At 56.8% G+C, this 18,697-nt stretch overlaps 2 protein-coding genes across 4 annotated transcripts; one reads left to right on the forward strand and one right to left on the reverse strand.

Moving 5' to 3' along the window:
- Nucleotides 1–2,338: 2,338 nt before the first annotated feature.
- Nucleotides 2,339–5,215, reverse strand: LOC110581930 (tigger transposable element-derived protein 1-like). The gene has a single exon (XM_021691857.1). The coding sequence runs from the start codon at nucleotides 5,213–5,215 to the stop codon at nucleotides 3,353–3,355; it is 1,863 nt and encodes a 620-aa protein (XP_021547532.1). The 3' UTR covers nucleotides 2,339–3,352.
- Nucleotides 5,216–10,604: 5,389 nt separating this feature from the next.
- On the forward strand, nucleotides 10,605–18,245 carry MZF1 (myeloid zinc finger 1). 3 transcript variants are annotated; one of them, XM_021691826.2, is made up of 5 exons: nucleotides 10,605–11,129; nucleotides 11,574–11,757; nucleotides 12,446–12,516; nucleotides 12,632–12,752; nucleotides 16,636–18,245. In XM_021691826.2, the coding sequence occupies exons 1-5, from the start codon at nucleotides 10,734–10,736 to the stop codon at nucleotides 18,081–18,083; spliced, it is 2,220 nt and encodes a 739-aa protein (XP_021547501.1). In that variant the 5' UTR covers nucleotides 10,605–10,733; the 3' UTR covers nucleotides 18,084–18,245. The 3 variants fall into 3 exon arrangements, with proteins under 3 accessions (XP_021547501.1, XP_021547502.1, XP_044767332.1); XM_021691827.2 differs by having other exon boundaries at nucleotides 10,641–11,129; nucleotides 11,655–11,757; XM_044911397.1 differs by having other exon boundaries at nucleotides 10,641–11,129; nucleotides 16,880–17,066.
- Nucleotides 18,246–18,697: the final 452 nt, after the last annotated feature.

Raw genomic sequence — 18,697 nt, forward strand, 5'->3', positions numbered from 1 at the left:
ACCAGCAGTCAAGCAGACGTGCAGGCGGGAACTAGCAGAGGGTCAGTGCCCAGGGAGGGTCTGAACAAGTGAAGGGTGCAATCAGCCAGGCACCAGGAAGAGTGATGTGGGGGACAGACTGGAAGGGCAAGATGGAAGCTAGGGACAGCATGGGCCAGGCGCAGGGAGAGCGATAGCTGACTCACACTGGAAGGCCTTCCTTCCCCCATGGCAGACTCCTATGGAGCCTGAGAGGCTCAGCTCACACCAATTAGCCAAGATCAAAAAATGACAAGGAAAGATGTCCACCCTACAATGTTAAACAAGAAAGTAATCTGTGGCCCTCCTCACGCAACATGATCCCACTGATGTTAACATTTGAAAACAAACCTCTGCGGTGTATGTGTGTGTGAGTGCACGCAGGAGCTACCGTTATACATGTTCAGAAATGGGTCCTGAAAAACAAACTCCCAGTGGGCGAAATCTGGGAGAAATAACTGGAGGAGGACATCCGCTTTTTCTTTTCTAAATCTCTACATACTGTCTGCTTTTTTTGGGCGGGGGGGGGGGGGGGGGGCAACGGCTATTTGTTACCATTGCAACTTTAAAAGAGAATAAAGGCTGTTTTCACTGCCAGCCCATGTCTTTAAAAGGGTTGGTCAGGGTTCCCCAGACCGGGGCAGCTCCATGCCCCCCACACACCCAACCACCAGGCTCCTGACTGCCAGGTGCCCTGAGGAGGTGATGGCTACGGGAGAGAACATTCTGGGCCGCGGGATCAGCTCAGGCCAGAGCCACGTGGCCAGGGCAATGCTGCAGAGCCTTCGGCCACGTAAGGGTCTGGATTTTAACCCCCGAGGGCGGAGAGCGCCCTCCCGGAGCACTCTAAGGACGGACGCACGTGGAGTGGGAGCAAAGGGGGAACGCAAGCCTGGGTTGCGGAAATGCAGAGACGCCCGAGAGGAAGTGAGAACAGTTTTGAAGGAGCCCGGTGGGTCTGCATCTGAAAGGGAACCAGTGGAGGGAAGCCCAGGAAACTGGGCTCAGGAGGGTAACAGGGCCCATCCGCAGGAAGAACCCGCAGCAGCGGTGAGAGCCCAGCTCAGCCCAGAACCACTTCCGGGTCAGGACGCGCCCGCGCAAGACTGGGTATCCCAGAGGCCCCCGAGCCGCCCTTCCCCCAGGACGAACGGGGCTCCCAGGGAAACGGGCGGTGCTTCTCTGCGCCAAGTCCCCTGCCGTCCTCCGCCGGGCTGCACACCCTACCCCAGGCCTTTCCGACACTTCTGGCTGCACTGCGCCCGACTCACCACCCCCGGCAGCCACACAGCCCAGCTCCACCGCGCAGGGACCGCGACCAACCACCCTGGCGAGGAGAACGGGGAGCTTCCGGCCCCTCCACCGACTGCTTCCGGCGCCCGTGCCCTTGCCCTCGCGCGTGACCCCCGCCCCCGCTCGACATCCCACGCAAACACCGCGGGAGGTGAGGGAGGCAGGAGTCGGTTGCTTCGGCGTCGAAGACAGGCTGTTGGTGAGGTTCTCTGGCAAATGCAGTCCCCAGCGCGTCCGAGAATCAGCCTGTGGAGCTGCAGGAGACACCGGGCTTCCCTGACCCACCACCAGGGCCACCCTTAAATGCTCAGGGGCCTGGGAAAGCTTGCTGGTTGAACGAATCCAGGGCTCCCCGCTGCGCGCTTACTGATGGCCGGGCGCCTGAAGAAACAAGCCCTGGAGCCAGACGGTCCGGTCACAATGCCTGCATGACCTAACTACTCCTTCCACCCAGTCAGCTTTGGCTTCATAGACTCCCACCTGGTCACCGGCCTGCTTCAGCGGCTGTACGGCACTCAGCCTCCCCCGAGGATACCCCTTCCTCCTGGGCCTTAGGCTTTCACCAACCACCCCACCACACTGGGCTGCCTCTGTCAAACCCCTCGGTACCGTGTGGCATTTTGAAATGGGGGTTTCCTGTCAGCAAGGTCCTGAAGCCTGAGACACCACTTCCCCAGAAAGCCTATCAGGCCTGGTCCTCTGTGCCTGGCTAGGTGGGGGTTCCTCCTGAGTCACCTGTCATAGCCTTGTCACAGAGAACGGAACAACCTCTGGACTGGCAGCTCCTGAAGTCAGTCTTACTCACCCTGGTCTCCTCAACAGCTGGCTCATAAACTGGGCGATTAATCCAGTCTGTCACCAGAATCCTAAGAAAAGCTTCCCTTTTCTGTCATCCCTCTTACCATTCTCCCCAGGAAAGCAAGCACGGGGCCTCATCTGACCTTTCTCCCAGTAAGGCTGGCCCTTCAAGCCCCTCCCTGGCCCCCGGCCCCTGTGATATGTTGACAGCAAGCCCATCAATGCAGAGGGAAGTAGCACGCATCCTTCCTCCCACCTTTATTTCTTGGCATGCGTGTCTGTTTGTGTGTGTGTGCACGCACATCCCTGTCCCACCACCTGTGGCTCATCCAGCTGGAGCACAAGAACACCTTCCCTTGCTGACTATCTGTGTTTTGGTGACCCAAGAGGTGTTTCTGCAGTCAGGTGGACACCCCCTGATGCCTGTTGTTACAGTTTGGGGGACAGGAAAACAAACTGGAATTAGGGGAGATAATAAGACTGGGGTGTGGGGGTGTCCACCAGAATCAGAGCTTTGGGTCTAACTCAGGGAGAGGCTGGGCTGTAGCCAATGCACTGGGAGTTAACCCTGAGGTGATCATAGCTCTTAGGAGTGGATGGTATTTTCCAAAGAGCACCAGAACTGGGAGACCATCACAGCCACAAAAGGCTCAACCTCAAAGGCTAGAGGGAAGCCAAGACAACGATAGCACAGAAACTCAGGGAAGAAAACATCTCCAAATGAAGGAAATGAACCCTGGTATCAAAATCCACAGTGAATCAAAGTGCTCAGGCACAGGAAAGGTAACAGAGACCCGGATCAACAGAGGCCATGGAAGCGGGAAGAGGTGAGGATGGCATGGAGAGTGACAAAGGACATGCCGAGAGCAGGAAACCCTCATCTAAAGTTGGCAAGGAAGGGTCACAATGGTGCAGGGCGTAAGAGGTCAGGTTTGGAAAATGGGAGAGGTGGGTCTCAGTGCTGGCCCCTCACCACAAGAAAAGCTGCCCTGGAAGGCTGTGCTGGGCAACTACCATACTACAGGATGTGTCCCTGTCATGGGTGGGCACTCCTGGGCCCTGCAGTTCATCTGCCAGTCAGAGAACACTACCCTTCTGTTCCCCAAGCCTGAGCTGTGTGTCACTATACAAAGACCATAGAGCATGAGATAGGAGAACTCTAGGGGAGAAGTAGCAGTATCTGACCTCCAGAAACAAAACATCATTAGAGAGAGATCATGTGAGGTCAAGCCCAAGCCCCAAATCATACAGGACAGCCAGAGGTCTGACCTTCATGACCTGTGCCCTTAGCCACATCCCCACCCTCTATGGGCCCCACTTGGGGCAAGGGCAGGTTTCCTGCCAAAGCCCTTGTTGCCACTGCCATGGGGCCCCCTAAGGATGCAGCTGCCCGGGCCTGTCGCCTCCTTTCCCGGTGCAGCTCCCGGAGGCGGGCAAGGGCACAGTGGACACCCCGGGACACCCGTAGGCTGCGCTCCCGGTTTGGATCATTCTCCATGAGGACCCGTAAACCAGCAGCAAAGTGAGACAGGGCCTGGGCCAGGTGCTCGGTGCTCAGAGCACCCACATCAGCTTCCTCGGTCCCCGCACCCACCATAGCCTCTGTGAAATCTGGCTCTGGTTTTCTGGAGACCGAGACTTTCCCTGCCTTCCAGGGCAACCCAGAGCCGCTGATGTCCCCATCTTCTGCATCCTGGGGGCTGCTGTGGGGTGGGGGCTCCCCATGGGCCTGCAGGAGGCTGGCGACATCGGCCTCAGCTGCATCTCCAAGGCCCACATGGCTGGCTAGTGCGACAATGCTGCGACGGAGCTGAGGCACGGTGTCAGGCTCGGGGGTGCCAGAGGGGACACACTCGGGCCAGAGCTTCCTCCAGGCACTATTCATGGTGGCAGGCTGCAGCTCTGCCCAGGCTTCGGCTATATTGTCCACAGCAGTCACAACAGTGTAGCTGCGCCAGAATTCCCGCACAGAGGGCCGGTCTTCCCCAGCTGTCTCCTGGACCAGCTGGCTGAGCGTGCGGCGCAGGTAATGGGCCTTGAATGTGGCAATGACACCCTGGTTCATAGGCTGGATCAGGGCCGATGTGTTCTTGGGCAGGAACTCAACTCGCACATGGGCTGAGAGGCCACCCAGATGAGCAGGGTGGCAGGGCGCGCCATCCAAGAGCAACAGGGCTCGGTGTGGGAGGCCGTGGCTGGCACAGTAGCTCTCCACGGCAGGGCAGAAGCAGCCAGTAAACCACTCCTGGAAGATGCTGGGTGTCAGCCAGTCATTGCGGTTAGAGCGCCAGACCACAGGAAGGCTGGCCTTGGAGCAGCCCTTGAGAGCACGCGGGTTCTCTGAGGGGTACACCAGCAGCGGCTTCAGTTTGAAATCACCAGCTGCATTGCCACCAAGCAGCAGAGTCAGGTGGTCCTTGGAGGCCTTGAGGCCAGGCCCGGCTGCCCCTTCCAGGGCCAGCAGCATGCGCTCCGGGAGCCGCTTCCAGAACAGGCCCGTCTCGTCCACATTGAAGACCTGGCATGGTGAGTAGCAGCCCTCCTCCAGAATGGTGCGCAGCACTGGGGGATAGTGGGCAGCAGCCTGGGTGTCAGCCACAGATGGCTCATCTGTCAAAAGCACATTGTGGCGAGCCTTGAATCGGGCAAACCAGCCATTACTGGCCCCAAAGGTCTCAGCCTGAGTGCCATTACCCTGCTCATGCTGCAGCTGCACAAAGAGCCGTCGTGCCTTGTCCTGGATGAGCAGTGTGCTGATGGGCAGGTTCTGCCGCTTTTGCTCCTCAATCCATAGGCTCAGCAAGCGTTCCATATGGCCCATCACCACACCCCGGCAGCGGGTCAGCTGCATGGCGCTGACAGGGGTGGCTGCCTGAGAATTGGCCCGGATCTTGTCCTTGTTGACACGGATGGAAGCGACGGTAGAGGTGGCCAGCCCCAGGGCCCGGGCAATCTGAGTCAGCTTCTCACCTTCCTCAAACCTCCGGAGCACCTCTAACTTCACATGCAGGGTGATGGACTTCCGGTCCCGCTTGGCACTGTGGCGGAGGCCAATCCCACCAAGGGGTGCCTTCCCCGACATTTGCAGCCGGGGAGTTGTCTTCATTCCGCCTCCCTGAGCCACGCACCTTGATGAGGTCTCTCCCCAGGGCCTATCCACGGTAGCTACCAATGTGCCCACAATGGCAGCCTCTTGGCCTCTCCTGCCATACCTGCCTCTGCCTGTAAGACAAGGACACATGGGCATTAATGTGTAAGTACATGGAAGTCCCGACCACCAGCTGGCCTTCCCATGCTCTGACACAGAGCACCCAGCCCTGCTGACCACTGCCTCAGAGGCATGCCCAGCCCCTTCTTTCCCTACTGCTAAAAACACTGCACACACACTTCCAAGCATTCTTTGCATCTAGAGGAGCATGTCACTTAGTTTTAGCTTATGAGATCAAGACAAGTCTGCTAGGAGACTTTGCTCTCTTCCCCCAGCAAACCTCTTGTAACCACGAGACAATCTAGAAACCACCTCCCACACACTGATGAGCAAATGAGCTACCCATTTCCATGCTTCCCACCCAAAGACATCAAACATCAGTGTTTGTTGCTCCTAAAGACATCCACATCCTAATCCCTATTAATAAATTACCTTATATGGCAAAAGGGACACTCTAGGTGTGATTAAGTTAATAATCTTGAGATAGGGGAATTATCCTGGCTTATTCAAATGGGCCCTACATGTAATCTGAGGGGTCCTTGCAAGAGGAGGCAAAAGATTTCACTCAGAAGGCGGCAATGTGACCACTAGAGCCTAGAGCCTCCAGAAGGAACCAGCCCGGCTGATACCTTGATTTTAGCCCACTGAGACCCATCTCAGATTTCTGACCTCCAAAACAATACATTTGTGTTATTTTAAACCACTCATTTTTCAGTAATACGTTACAGCAGTCATAGAAAACTAACGCAGGAGGAAACCAACCTAATTCGTGCCACCCCATAGAGCACCTGGGAATAGAGGAGGAAGGTGGTTCTCCACACCGCAGCCACAAAGATTCAGTAAGCACTAAGATCCTGTTCCCCCCTCTCTGCTCAGAGTTTTCCCAGCTCTGAGTAAAAGCCACCAGCCTCACCAGATTCGTCAAGCACTTCAAAGCCTCCTCCTTTACTTTGCTCACTCCTGCCCACATCCTTGGGGCAGACTAAGGGTGCTCCTGTTTCCTTCAGCCCAGGGCCCAGGCTCTTCCCTGTTATCTGCATGGCTCGCTCCTTCTCCTACAGAGCTCTGCTCAAATGTAACCTAATCAAAAAGGCCCGCCCCACCTACATTTTATTATGCATCTGTCACATGCTGCCTGAGGGCAGGAGCTGTGTCTGCAGAGCTCTCTCTTGTGTCCCCAGCCCTGGGAATAGTGCATCCAGCTTGCTGATGAAATTATTAAATGAAGTACAGTGGTGGGAGGCAGGTTTCTCACCTTGTCCCTATCGCATTACGAACCATGTGAAAGTAGCACCTGATCAAACAGTAAAAAAAAAATTGAAGGAGTGCCTGTGAAAGCATGGACAAATGAGTGAAGGTCCGTTTTTGCAGCGGCTATGGCACCTATCGGTATCGCATCAATACCTTCAAGGATTCATGGGTTGCACATGCTTGAAACAAGGTGGCACAGGACCCTCGAGCCTGGAGGCAGTGAAAGGTGGGAGGGCATGGGAAAGGTTCCTCTTGCCTGGAAGCCGTCCCCGAATTCTGAACCCCTCACGCGCCATTGTTCTTTCTCCAACATTCACGCCTCCCTCTGCTCAGCCACAATTTTAAATGAATTCACCCATGTGTTCATTCACTCATTCCCTCCCTCCCTCCCACTCTCGTGAGAAAGCCTCCAAGCGCGCCGCCGGGGAGGCTCGCCGCCCAGTGTCTGGGTGGGAGACAGGGTTCGTCCCCGTGAGACTACAATTCCCAGGCAGCCGCGGGGCCGCCGGAAGCTCCGATTGGCCCACCCGCGCTCGTCCGGACTGAGCGCGCAGCAGCCTCTGTCCGTTCCCTTCCCGAGAAACGGCGCCCCAGCCCCAGCCCCAGCCACCGGAGCCGGGGCCCCCGCGCGGCCGCCCGCCCTCACCTCCGGACCGCGACGCGGGCCGGCTGCTTCAGCTCTTCCCCACCTCCTGCCTTACACCGCCCTTTTCCGGAGGCGGCCGAGCTCAGCCTCCATGTTCCCGGCGGAGGCGGAAGATTGCCGGCGACTGCCGAGATTGGCGGAGTCCGCGTGGGGCCCGCCCCCGGCGGCGCTCTAAACCCTGCGCCGGGCGCTCCCAAGCCCGCCGGGAAATGTAGTTCGGCGTCGAGGACGCGGCGCATAGAGGCTAGCCGGAGGCGCTGGAGGCTGCCTCTGCCCAAAGCGGGCTTTCTGCTTCCTTTCTCTCGAATTTTCCCCGCCGCTGACTTTGTGTCCTTACTTCATCCTCCCTACCTCCTTCCAATTCTGGCTCTGTTTTCTCTTTCTCTCGGTTTGTCCCCCATCCTGGAGAATTAATTCCGCTGAGACTGTCAAGTGTTTTTTTTAAAGGTTAAAAATAAACTCAATGAGGGGCACCTGGGTGGCTCAGTAGTTAAGCGTCTGCCTTCGGCTCTGGTCAGGATCCCAGCCTGCTTCCCCCTCTCCCACTCCCCCTGCTTGTGTTCCCTCTTTCCCTGTGTCTCTGTCAAATAAATAAATAAAATCTTTTAAAAATAAATAAATAAATAAACTCAGTGAGTGCGTGTCAAAGAGCTATTTACCTCATGGAGGAAACTAGCAGCAGGATGACATAGGTAGTTCCAGGAAGATGAGGAAGAAGGAACAGAAAGGGTGAAAGAAATGAGGAACACTGAAATAAAAGCCCAAAGTCGAATGAGTGCCCTACAGGGCAGCGGCCCCGGGTGTCTCAGTTCCTTCTCAGTGTCCTAGGGGTGATACAACTCTAACCCCAAGCATTTGCAGCCTGGATTCTGATCGAAAGGTAGTTCCGAGACTACTTGGTATACAATGCTAGGAAATGCAGAGGGCCCCCAACCATCTTTTTTCGTCCTATTGTCAAATTTTGGATACGTTTTCCTAACAAATCTACCTCCAACTGTCTCTCTTCTTGCTGTCACCCTTCTCTAGGTCTTTGAAAACTCTCCCTCCATCCATCTTTGGTGTATCTCAAAGTTCTGTCCCTTTCTCTCCCTTTGCCTCTGTATGCCTGTATTCCTTGTCTGTATCTTGTCTTTGTGAACCTCTTCTTCCTCTCCCTCTGTCTCTCCTTTCATACCCATCCCTTCCTGATCTCCCTCCCCCTTGCTAACTTTTCTGACACTCCTGTCTACCCGGGCCTGACTCTCTGATCCTCTGGCTTCTTATCACATTCTCTAAGTCTCTGAGAGTGGAAATCCCTCCCTGATGACTTTCTTTCCTATCGGTGTCTCGGTCTCTGTATCTGTTCTATTACGTTCACCGTCTCTCCTCAAATCTCTCTGCCCCCTGAGTAGGCCCCCACAGGCTCTGGGCCTCTCCCTGCCCCTGTCTTTGTGTCTGTCTCTCCTCACTGTCTCGCTCGACTTCCCTGCCCCTGTCGGCTTCCCAAGCCCTACCCCACCTTCCCCATCGCCTCTCAGATGCCCACCAGGTCCCCGGGGTTGCGCTGGAGACCGTCGGGTCGGCCCCACAGGTTACCATGGAGACTCCCAGGCCCGCCTACCGCTCACGAACACAAAGGAACGTCGCGCGGCGCTAGCGCACACGGAGGGCCCAGCCGACTACATTTCCCAGAAAGCACTGGGCCGGGCCTCTTTGCAATTTGCAGTCCGGGCGGGCAGTGGAGGAGTGCCCCCTTTTTCTGCAAAAGGTTGCCATGGAGACATGGGCTGACGGCGTCCTAGCGAGAGCGGTGATTGGTGCAGAACCCTGCTAATCCCTGGAAGGCCCGTCAAGAATTGAGGCAAACGTGGTGGGGGGCATGCGCGGTTGGGAAGGCGGTGCTGCTGTCCGTGGCCCCCTGAGAAGCTTGCGCACGTCGACAGGGCACGGACGCCTGGATCCGAGGCGGGGAGCGCGGGAAGAGGCGGCCGGGCGTGTGATCTGATCGTTGCGAACAACGCTACCCCGGGGAACGGGAGGAGGGGGGAAAAGGAGGCGAGGGTGGGGGAAGGGCAAGGAGGCACTCGGGCTGATGCGTGGAGCATTCTGGGAGACATAGTCCGGCCGGGGAGGGGGAAGTCGGCGAGTGCGCATGCTTAGGAGCGCGGAGCAGCCGGCTGAGCGTGGAGGTGAGGGCGGGGACCTCTCAACGAGGAAGGCTTGGGGGGGACCGGGGCGGCGGCCGCGGACTCTTGGGATTCCCGCTACCCGGCGGGACCCGGAGCGCAGAGCAGGGACCTAGCACTCCTTCTCGGCGAGCCGGGCGCTGTCGCACGATGCTCTTCAATCACTGTGCATTGCCACAGCGACAAGGTCTAGGAGCCCCGCCCCCCGGTTGCCATGGCGGCACTAAACCCGCCGGGGGAGCGGGGGCGGGGGGGGCGTCTCTCGAAAGTGGAAGTTGCTCTTCAAGATTTCTGGTAAATGTAGTTCAGGAAGCTTCGCAGTGGCTGGCTGGCTTAAAAATGGTCCAACTTTCTCCCAGGGTTGCAGGTTGGCCTGGAACCTTGAGGAACGGAAGTTTGACCCACGGGATCCGGCGGCCCTGGAAATCGAATCTACTCACTTAATAAACTCAGATTTCTTCACAAAGCCCGCACATTATTCCCAGCTGCAAAGGGAGCAGCAATGGCGGGGGAAGGGGGGCATCCCCTCTTACGGGGGACGGTAAAGATGGGGAAACTGAGGTTCACAGAAACTCGCCAGGGTTACGTAGCAAATAGGCAAGATCAGAATCTCCGACCTTGCTTGCAGGCGCCTGGGTCCAGTTGTCTTGGGGCCTTTGTGGGACCCCTGGAAGCTCCCATCACCTCCTAACCCTGCCTAAATCAGGAAGCTGAAGAGATGGTGGGGACTTACATGGTGTGATAAGTTGAGCCTATTCAGAGGATGGGGCTGAATGGGGGGAGAGAGGGAAATGCTGCCTGGAGGCGTGGCCACAGAGTTGACCTTGCCCATCTGTGGGGGTGGGGAGCAGGTGGAGGGAGGCTGCCCGGTGGAACGAAGCTGAGAGACTTGATGGGAGAGTGGGTGGTGCAATGATGGGCTGGTGTTCCGAGGGGGGAGGGGGGCCTGTAGTGGTGCTTATGCCTACGTGGTAAATATTGCAAATGTCATTTATCTGGCAGTGGGAGAGCCGCAGGGCAGGGATGGGGTGGTGCATGTAGAAGAGCAGGATTTAAGGGAGGAGTGCCTTCTATGTCTAAGAAGCACCCTGTGTTTGGAACAGGGGAATGCCAGAGACTGTGTGTAGGTCCCAGCTAGAGACCAGAGACACAGGTGCCTGGCATGTGACCACCACTCTGTGCCTCAGTTTTTTTATCTGCCTTCTACTCAGTGGAGGTCTGAAAATGGAACAACGAAGCATACAGTAGACGCTCAAATAAGCATTTGCTGCCACTGTTTGTCCTCGCAGTAGCCTCATCCTATTCCTCTCCTAGGGGAAGACATTATCCTCGGAGCCCCTGCCCAGTCTTTCCAATGAGGCCTGCAGCACTAGGCTCCCCAGGTCACATGTCCCTGGAAGATGAGGGACCTGTCATGGTGAAGCTGGAGGACTCTGAGGAGGAGGGTGAGGCCGCCCCGTGGGATCCCGGCCCAGAGGCTGCACGCCAGCGTTTTCGACACTTCCACTATGAGGAGGAAGAGGGTCCCCGTGAGGCCCTGGCCCAGCTCCGGGAGCTGTGCCGCCAGTGGCTGCGGCCCGAGGCGCACTCCAAGGAGCAGATGCTGGAGCTCCTGGTGCTGGAGCAGTTCCTGTGCGCACTGCCCCCTGAGATCCAGGCCCGTGTGGAGGGACAGCGGCCAGGCAGCCCTGAGGAGGCCGCTGCCCTGGTCGAGGGGCTGCGCCAGGAGCCAGGAGGCCCCCGCAGATGGGTGAGTCAGTGGCCCTGAGCCAGGATCCAGGCTGGAACAGTATCCAGCTCTGCCTCACCCTGGAGAGTGCCATGCTTGACCAGACACCTGTTCCTTGTGGTTTGGAAGTGGTCACTTGCAGCAGACCTTGTGTGAGAGTAGCCAAGCTTCCAGGGCCAGCTTCACTGGCCCATCCCTGCATCACGTGGAGTCATGGACGTGGGAAGGGATGCAGGGTGGAGAGAGAGGGAGACCACTGGGCATTCGTGGGTGTAAGCAGCAGGAGAGCAAATGCAGGTGGTCCCTTCACTCCTGACTCAGTGCTGGGGGGATGTGGGTCCATGGAGAACCTCGTGGGTCAGGACCTGGGGTCCTGTGATGGGGAAGATGCCCATGAACCCCCTGCTTGTGCCCAGCCGAACTCTCTGCATGGGTCCCTGATGGAGGGGGGGGGCGCCTCCCCAGGTCACAGTCCAAGTGCAGGGTCAGGAGGTGCTATCAGAGAAGATGGAGCCCTCCAACTTCCAGCCCCTCCTTCAAACCAAGCCTCAGACTCCAGAATGTGGGCCTAGGACACCATCTGAAGCCACACAAGAGTCACCACTGGGCCTTCGGGTGAAAGAGGAGCCCACAGTTACAGAGGACCCAGGTGAGGGCGGCCAAGGCATGCATGGCCCAAAGCCTGATTGGGTAGACCAGAGGAGTCTGGCCTCAACAGCCTGAAGGTCACCTGCTGGATGGAACTATTCATGTGCACTGGTGTGCCCCCCTCCCCCCCCGCCCCCGGCACTCCATCCTGCCTAGCCAGTGGCCATCACTGTTCCTCACATGCCAAGTCTGTCACAGCTGTGTTTCTGTGCTCTCCCCCGGCAGTGGCGCAGGCTGTTGGGGTTTCGAGGTGGGGAGGCATGTGGGGTTCGCTCCCCAAGGAGATCCATTGAGAGACGATAGCTGGTCTCTGGGGAGCAGGCAGCAGGCTTGAATATGGGTAGGTGTGGCTGAGGGAGGACCCCAGGGTGCTGGGAGGCATGCCCCTCCCTATTTTACTCCTTCCAGGCAGATGCCAGTGCTGGCCACCCACACTCTGCATCATTCCTGTGTGGACCCTGGTGCAGTGCTCCTCTCCACCCTCACTGGCCTTCCTGCCCAGGGCGCATGCAGGGGTGCAGGGCACAGACCTGAGTCTGTCTCATCCTGCTACAGCTCCTCCTATGGCCTTCCAGGGGGTTCTGCCTTACTCCAGCCCCAAGCGTGGATTCCAGCATCTGGCATATCACTGAGGAGGGCAGTGGGGTGGGGACACCCTTGGGCCACCTGACCCCAACCTTCCTCTACAGAGCTTCTGGATTCTGGGCCTGCAGCCAACCCCCAAGAAGCCACTTCCACTCTCCTGCCTGAAGAGGCCCAGGTGAGCCCCGTACAAGCCATCCTCCCTGTGTGGGGAGCCTCAGTGGGTGGGGGTCGGGTAGGTCCCTCTCTGAGCCTAGCTGGGCATAGACGAGCAGCGACCACTGTGGTTTCAGGGCTGTGAGATAGTGCTGGACCAGGCCTCTCCCCACAGCGAGACTGGGCTTGAGGGGCCTTCATGGAGGGAGCATCCTGGGGCCCTGTGGCAGGAGGAAGCTGGGGGCATCTTCCCTCCAGGTGAGTGAGACCGGGCATGGTGGGGCTGGGCCCCCTGCATGGGCAGCACCACATTCACCTAACCCACTCCTGGCCCTGCCCTCTCACTCCAGCATCTCCAAGCTACTCCATTCTGTGGACTGTTTCTTGCAACATATAACCTTCTGTGCTCTCCCCTGGCATGGAGTAGGCTGTTGGGGTTTTCCTCAAGCCCTCTGCTGACTTCAGGCTCCCTCCAGGTGCTGCTCCCCACCACAGTAAAACCTGAGAGCAGGGCCTGTATTCCCCAGACCCCCATCCTCTCCCAGCCCTAGCATTCCTGGAAGGTCCATAGATTCTGGGTTTGCCCTACTGATTGGGTAGCAGGGGAGGGAGGGTCTGGATCTGGCAAGGACCTCCAGTTAGCAGACAGTGGGTGGGCAGGAGGGACCTGGATCAAGCAGGACAGAAGAGGAAGCCAATGGCCCCCTGCTGTCCACCTCAGCTATACTGCTCTCAGTCTGCCATCGTCCAGTGTCTCTGCCTCTTCTTCCTTGTTCCCTGGACCCCTCCTCTTTCTTGGTTTACTCCCTTGCTCTAGAGGACCTTCCTGGGAACTGTGGTATGGGAGGTAAAAAGTTCTGAGGTGCTACATCTCTAAAATACACTTACCTAACATTCTATATTAGGCTACTTGGGCTGCATGAAGAATTCTTGTTACTAATTCAGTTTCAAAGCTTTTTCATCATCATTGTTGGTAAGCCTTTTCAGTTTGAAATTCATACCTCTCATTTTTGGGAAACTGGCTTGAATTGTTTCTCTGATTTCCTTTCCCTCCATTGTTTTGTTCCCTTGTTTCTGGAATGCGTATTACTTGGCTGTTGGCTATATTGCTTCCTCAGTATGGTCTCTTAACCTCAACCCAGCCTTTTGCCAGGATGGGGAGAAGAGATCCAGGAATCAGAGCTACAGCAGTGCCCACTATTTGCTCAGAATTCTGTGCAGACAGAGCCCAGGGCTGGTCCATGCAGTAGTTCTGAACAGCCTCCCCAGCGTGCTTCGTGGCCCTGCCCCTTCACCTCCATGGCCAGAGCTACCTGGTACCTCTAACTCCCAGACTTTTCTTCGAGTCTTCTTTGGGGTCAAACAGAGTGATTTTTTTTTTCTTCCATTTTCCTCACTGCTGGCTTAGTATTCACTTTCTACAATCTGCTACACAGTTACTCTTTGCCCCTCAGCTTTCCAGAATAGAAAATGTCAGAGGTTTGTTTGTTTCCTTTCCTCTTCTTTAACCTTTGTGGATTTTATGCCCCAAGAAACAAAAACTTTGTTGTTGTTTTTACTGTTGTTTCAGGATGGGACTAACTTAAATAGATACCATTATTAGCCAGAAGTCCCTATTCGCTATGTTTTTTGTCAATAAGGATTCTAAGTCTTTCTTTTTTCATAATGTCCTTGTTTCATGGATGCCGATCCGTCCTTTGAGGATTTGGACATACTTTAGTGTCCTTTCCAAACTGGTTAGCTAGTTTGGTTTCTTCAGGTGTGAATTCTCCCAACTGCTTGCACTGTTGACAGTCTGCCCTTCATAGCTGTAGGACCTTCCTGTTTGTCCCCACATGAGACAAGCATCCTGGTGGGTGAGAGGCTGCCACAGGATCCATCATAACCCTGAAGTGGAAGGATCATCTGGGCCCCAGGATGTTCAGTGAAGGTACTTCTGGAACCCAGCCAAAAGCAAGCAGCTTATTCCTGGCCAGGTCTGTGGGAGGACTGCACTAACCTAGCCCATGTCCTCAACCCCGAGCTTCATGACAGAGCCTGGCTTTAATCCCCAGGTCTAAAGCCCCAGGGGCTTTAGAGCTCACTGCACAGGCTCTGGATTCCTGAACCTCACCAACTGTCCTTTCTTCCTTTGGAGTTGCCCAAAATATTTTTAAATTTTTTCTCAGGTTCTGTTGTCATTTCTGCATGTTGGAGTTGAGGGAGTAGGATGTGGCACATCCCCCATATGCTGTTTTAGTCTTCAGCTGGCTGGCCAGGCTCGGCCTTGTGCTTTGTGGCCAACCACTGCCTCCAATTTGGACCTGCTTCTCTCTCAGTTCACAACCCCACAGTCTTTCAGCTTTCTCCATCCACACTGGCGGCACCACCTCAGACTCCTTGGCGGGTTCCTTCTTTGCAGCCCTGTTCCCTCAGTTGACAACTGCGGCTCCCAGCTTCAAACACTCATTCCCTTCAGTTACCTTGGTCTCTCCATTAAGGATGCCTGGCTGCTCTCCTCACCCCTCAACCAACCATCTCTGCAGCCACTGTCTTCATCATAATATTGTGAATAGCTAATGCATTCACATGTTAGAAAATTCAAAAGGCACGAGGAAGTATACAGTATAATGCCCTTCTCTTGCCTGTGTTACGCAGTCTTGTTCCCCAACAACCAACATTACCATCTTCTTGTGCATCCTTCCAAAAAGATTTTGTGCATAAAAGAGCAAACACAAATTCAAATACATACCTTTTTCCCCTTTAAAACACACGTGAAGGTCTAATCACCATGTTTCACACCTGACATTTTTTGTGCATCTTCCCACTTCACACAGCAACAAATACTCTTGTCTCTGGACAGCTGCATGGAGCCCCACTGTGGTTCACTGTGGAGACACTTATCCATCCAGGCAGGCTCCTGCTGACATTCCTTTGGGTGGAGTTTCAGTGACGGACTGAGAAATCTCGTATATATAGGTCATTTTGGACAGTGGGGAACACAACTGTTGAAGTGCATGAAAGTGAAACTTTCATTTTAATGTATTTTGCCCCACTGACTTCCCATTAAATGCTCACCAGCAAGGCATGCAAACACCTGAGTCCCTCTGGGGAGAGTATGAAAATGGTAGTCGAGTACAGCTCTAATTTGCAGTTTCTTATTAGGTGTGAACTCAGCATATTTTATGGGATACAGCATTAGTTACATCCTTTGCCTGTGTTTGTCAGGTCATCGGTCTTGTTGATTAATTGGAGCTCTTTACTTAGAAGCTTAATTAGCCCTTTGCTTCTGGAAAATGTGTTTGTCATTCCTTTTTTGGCTCCAGGGTTGTCTTTGCTGTGCACAAATGATCTCCTTTGATACAGTATAATTTATGACTTTACTGTGGCAACTTACGGATTTTCTGTCACCCACTGAAGCCCTTGCTAGTCTCTTAGTCTCCCTGATTTAACTTCCTTCAGCTTTTCTCTTTCTCTAGCCCCTGCTTCTCAGCTGCATTTGCTCACACCTCCCTTCTCACACAGCATCTAATGCTGGAGTGCCACAGCGTGGCTAGGACCTGCTCCTTCTTTCCATAGAGACCCACTCTTATTTGATCACACACGGGCCAGGGCTCTGTGTGCCATGCATATGCCACAGAACCCATGTTCACATTTCCCTGAAGCCCGAGCCCCAACTCCTGCACCCCACAGCCTGCATGCAGTCTCTCTCCCTCAGATGCCCCATGGACATCCCAAGCAAGGCACATCAGACCAAAGTCCTGCCGTCTACCCCCCTCCCATCCCCCTTTCTTTCCTGTTGGGTCCACTTCCAACCCCCCTCAGACCCACCCACTTCTGTGTATTTGTAGAAACCATCATCACTAGTGCAGGGCCACCTGCCCCATATCTGCCCTACAGCCCTTCCAGAAAGGCGATGCTTGCAAACTGAAGCCAGGCCTGGAAAGCTTGTCGCCATCTTCTGAATCTTCCTCATGCTAGGTTCTGTCCCACCGATGCCTCTGTAGGGAGGCCTGCACAGAAAGAATCCTTACCCCTGCCACCTCTGTCAGCCTCACTGGCTAGTTTCAGGTCCTTCTAGTTCACCCTGTTTACCATGGGCTGGAGTGGGGCCAGGCGCAGTTCTCTTGGTATGAATGAGGGATCCCCTTGTGCAATGCAGGGTTTGCGCTCCACATGGACAGCATCTCTGCTGGCCCAGGCACTGTGAGCCCCCACCTCCACATCCCCTGGGACCTCGGCATGGCCGGCCTCACCGGCCGACTCCAGTCACCCTCCCGTGAAAGTGGCTTCTCACATGCACTCGTGCTCCCCAGTGGCCCTGGAGGTGAGCAGAACCCCACGAACGAGGGTCCCCGCCAGCTCCTGGGCCCCATACTGCCCACTGCCCGCTGGCGCGCGCCCAGGACCCAAGGCCGGGGCCGGGGCCGCCCCAGCACAGGCCCCGCGGTGGGGCGGGGCGGCCGCTGCGACGTGTGTGGGAAGGTGTTCAGCCAACGCAGCAACCTACTGAGGCACCAGAAAATACACACGGGAGAGCGGCCATTCGTGTGCGGCGAGTGTGGCCGAAGCTTCAGCCGAAGCTCGCACCTTCTGCGCCATCAACTCACGCACACCGAGGAGCGGCCGTTTGTGTGCGGCGACTGTGGCCAGGGCTTCGTGCGCAGCGCGCGCCTGGAGGAGCACCGGCGAGTGCACACAGGCGAGCAGCCCTTCCACTGCGCTGAGTGCGGCCAGAGCTTCCGGCAGCGCTCCAATCTGCTGCAGCACCAGCGCATCCACGGCGACCCCCCGGGCCCCGGCACCGCGCCCAGCGCGCCCCCCACGCCTCCCGGCGCACCGGAGCCCCCCGGCCCCTTCCCCTGCAGCGAGTGCCGCGAGAGCTTCCCGCGGCGAGCCGTGCTCCTGGAACACCAGGCAGTGCACACGGGTGACAAGTCCTTTGGCTGCGTGGAGTGTGGCGAGCGTTTCGGCCGCCGCTCCGTGCTGCTGCAGCACCGGCGAGTGCACAGTGGCGAGCGACCCTTCGCCTGCGCCGAGTGCGGCCAGAGCTTCCGGCAGCGCTCCAACCTCACACAGCACCGGCGCATCCACACAGGCGAGCGGCCCTTCGCCTGTGCGGAGTGCGGCAAGGCCTTCCGCCAGAGGCCCACGCTCACGCAGCACCTGCGCGTGCACACAGGCGAGAAGCCCTTCGCCTGCCCGGAGTGTGGCCAGCGCTTCAGCCAGCGTCTGAAGCTCACGCGCCACCAGCGGACGCACACCGGGGAGAAACCCTACCACTGCAGCGAGTGTGGCCTGGGCTTCACCCAAGTCTCGCGGCTCACCGAGCACCAGCGTATCCACACGGGTGAGCGGCCCTTTGCCTGCCCTGACTGCGGCCAGAGCTTCCGGCAGCACGCCAACCTCACACAGCACCGGCGCATCCACACAGGCGAGCGGCCCTACGCGTGTCCGGAGTGCGGCAAGGCCTTCCGCCAGAGGCCCACGCTCACGCAGCACCTGCGCACCCACCGGCGCGAGAAGCCCTTTGCCTGCCAGGATTGTGGCCGCCGCTTCCACCAGAGCACTAAGCTCATCCAGCACCAGCGCATCCACAGCGCGGAGTAACCCCCTTCACTGCGCCTCGGCTTTGGGCCTTTTGTCGGGGGAGGGGAGCGTGTTCGCTCAGAACACTTACCTCACAGGGTGGTTGTGAGGCCTCTCATCAAGTTTGGGTACAGGCGGGCCCCCCCAGTACGTGGCTCCCAGTAGGTGCTCAATAAACAGTAGGCAGAACACGGGTCTGGAAATCTACCCGCTCAGTGCCTCCCCACCTGCGCGGGTCCCTCTGCCCACCCCCGCCTTCCCCCACTTCGGCAACCGTGCAGTCTCTGTGAGAGCCAAGGACTCCTAGCAGCCCCCCGAGGTCTGTGGGTGCCGCCTGTTTGCCCATGATGCCTTCCACCCTCACAGCCATGGGCCAAGCCAACTGCCAGGTGAGAACTGGCCCGGTTTTCCCCTGCCAGCCAAGATCATCAAGTGCAGTAGAAGTAGCAGACTGGTGCCCAGCAGGCCAGAGCTGGGGATGTGTTTGTAAAACTTTAAACCTAGGAAGCCATTTCTTAGGCATAAAAGCTAGGTTTTATCTGGAAATCTAGATTCTTTCACGCATGTTAACTGCCAGTGGACGCTGAGGTTAGGTTCCCCTTAGGATAGTACCCCAACCAGTCCAGGAATCAAAG

Source organism: Neomonachus schauinslandi, chromosome 16, assembly GCF_002201575.2.
Source record: "Neomonachus schauinslandi chromosome 16, ASM220157v2, whole genome shotgun sequence".
Taxonomy (NCBI): Eukaryota; Metazoa; Chordata; class Mammalia; order Carnivora; family Phocidae; genus Neomonachus; species Neomonachus schauinslandi.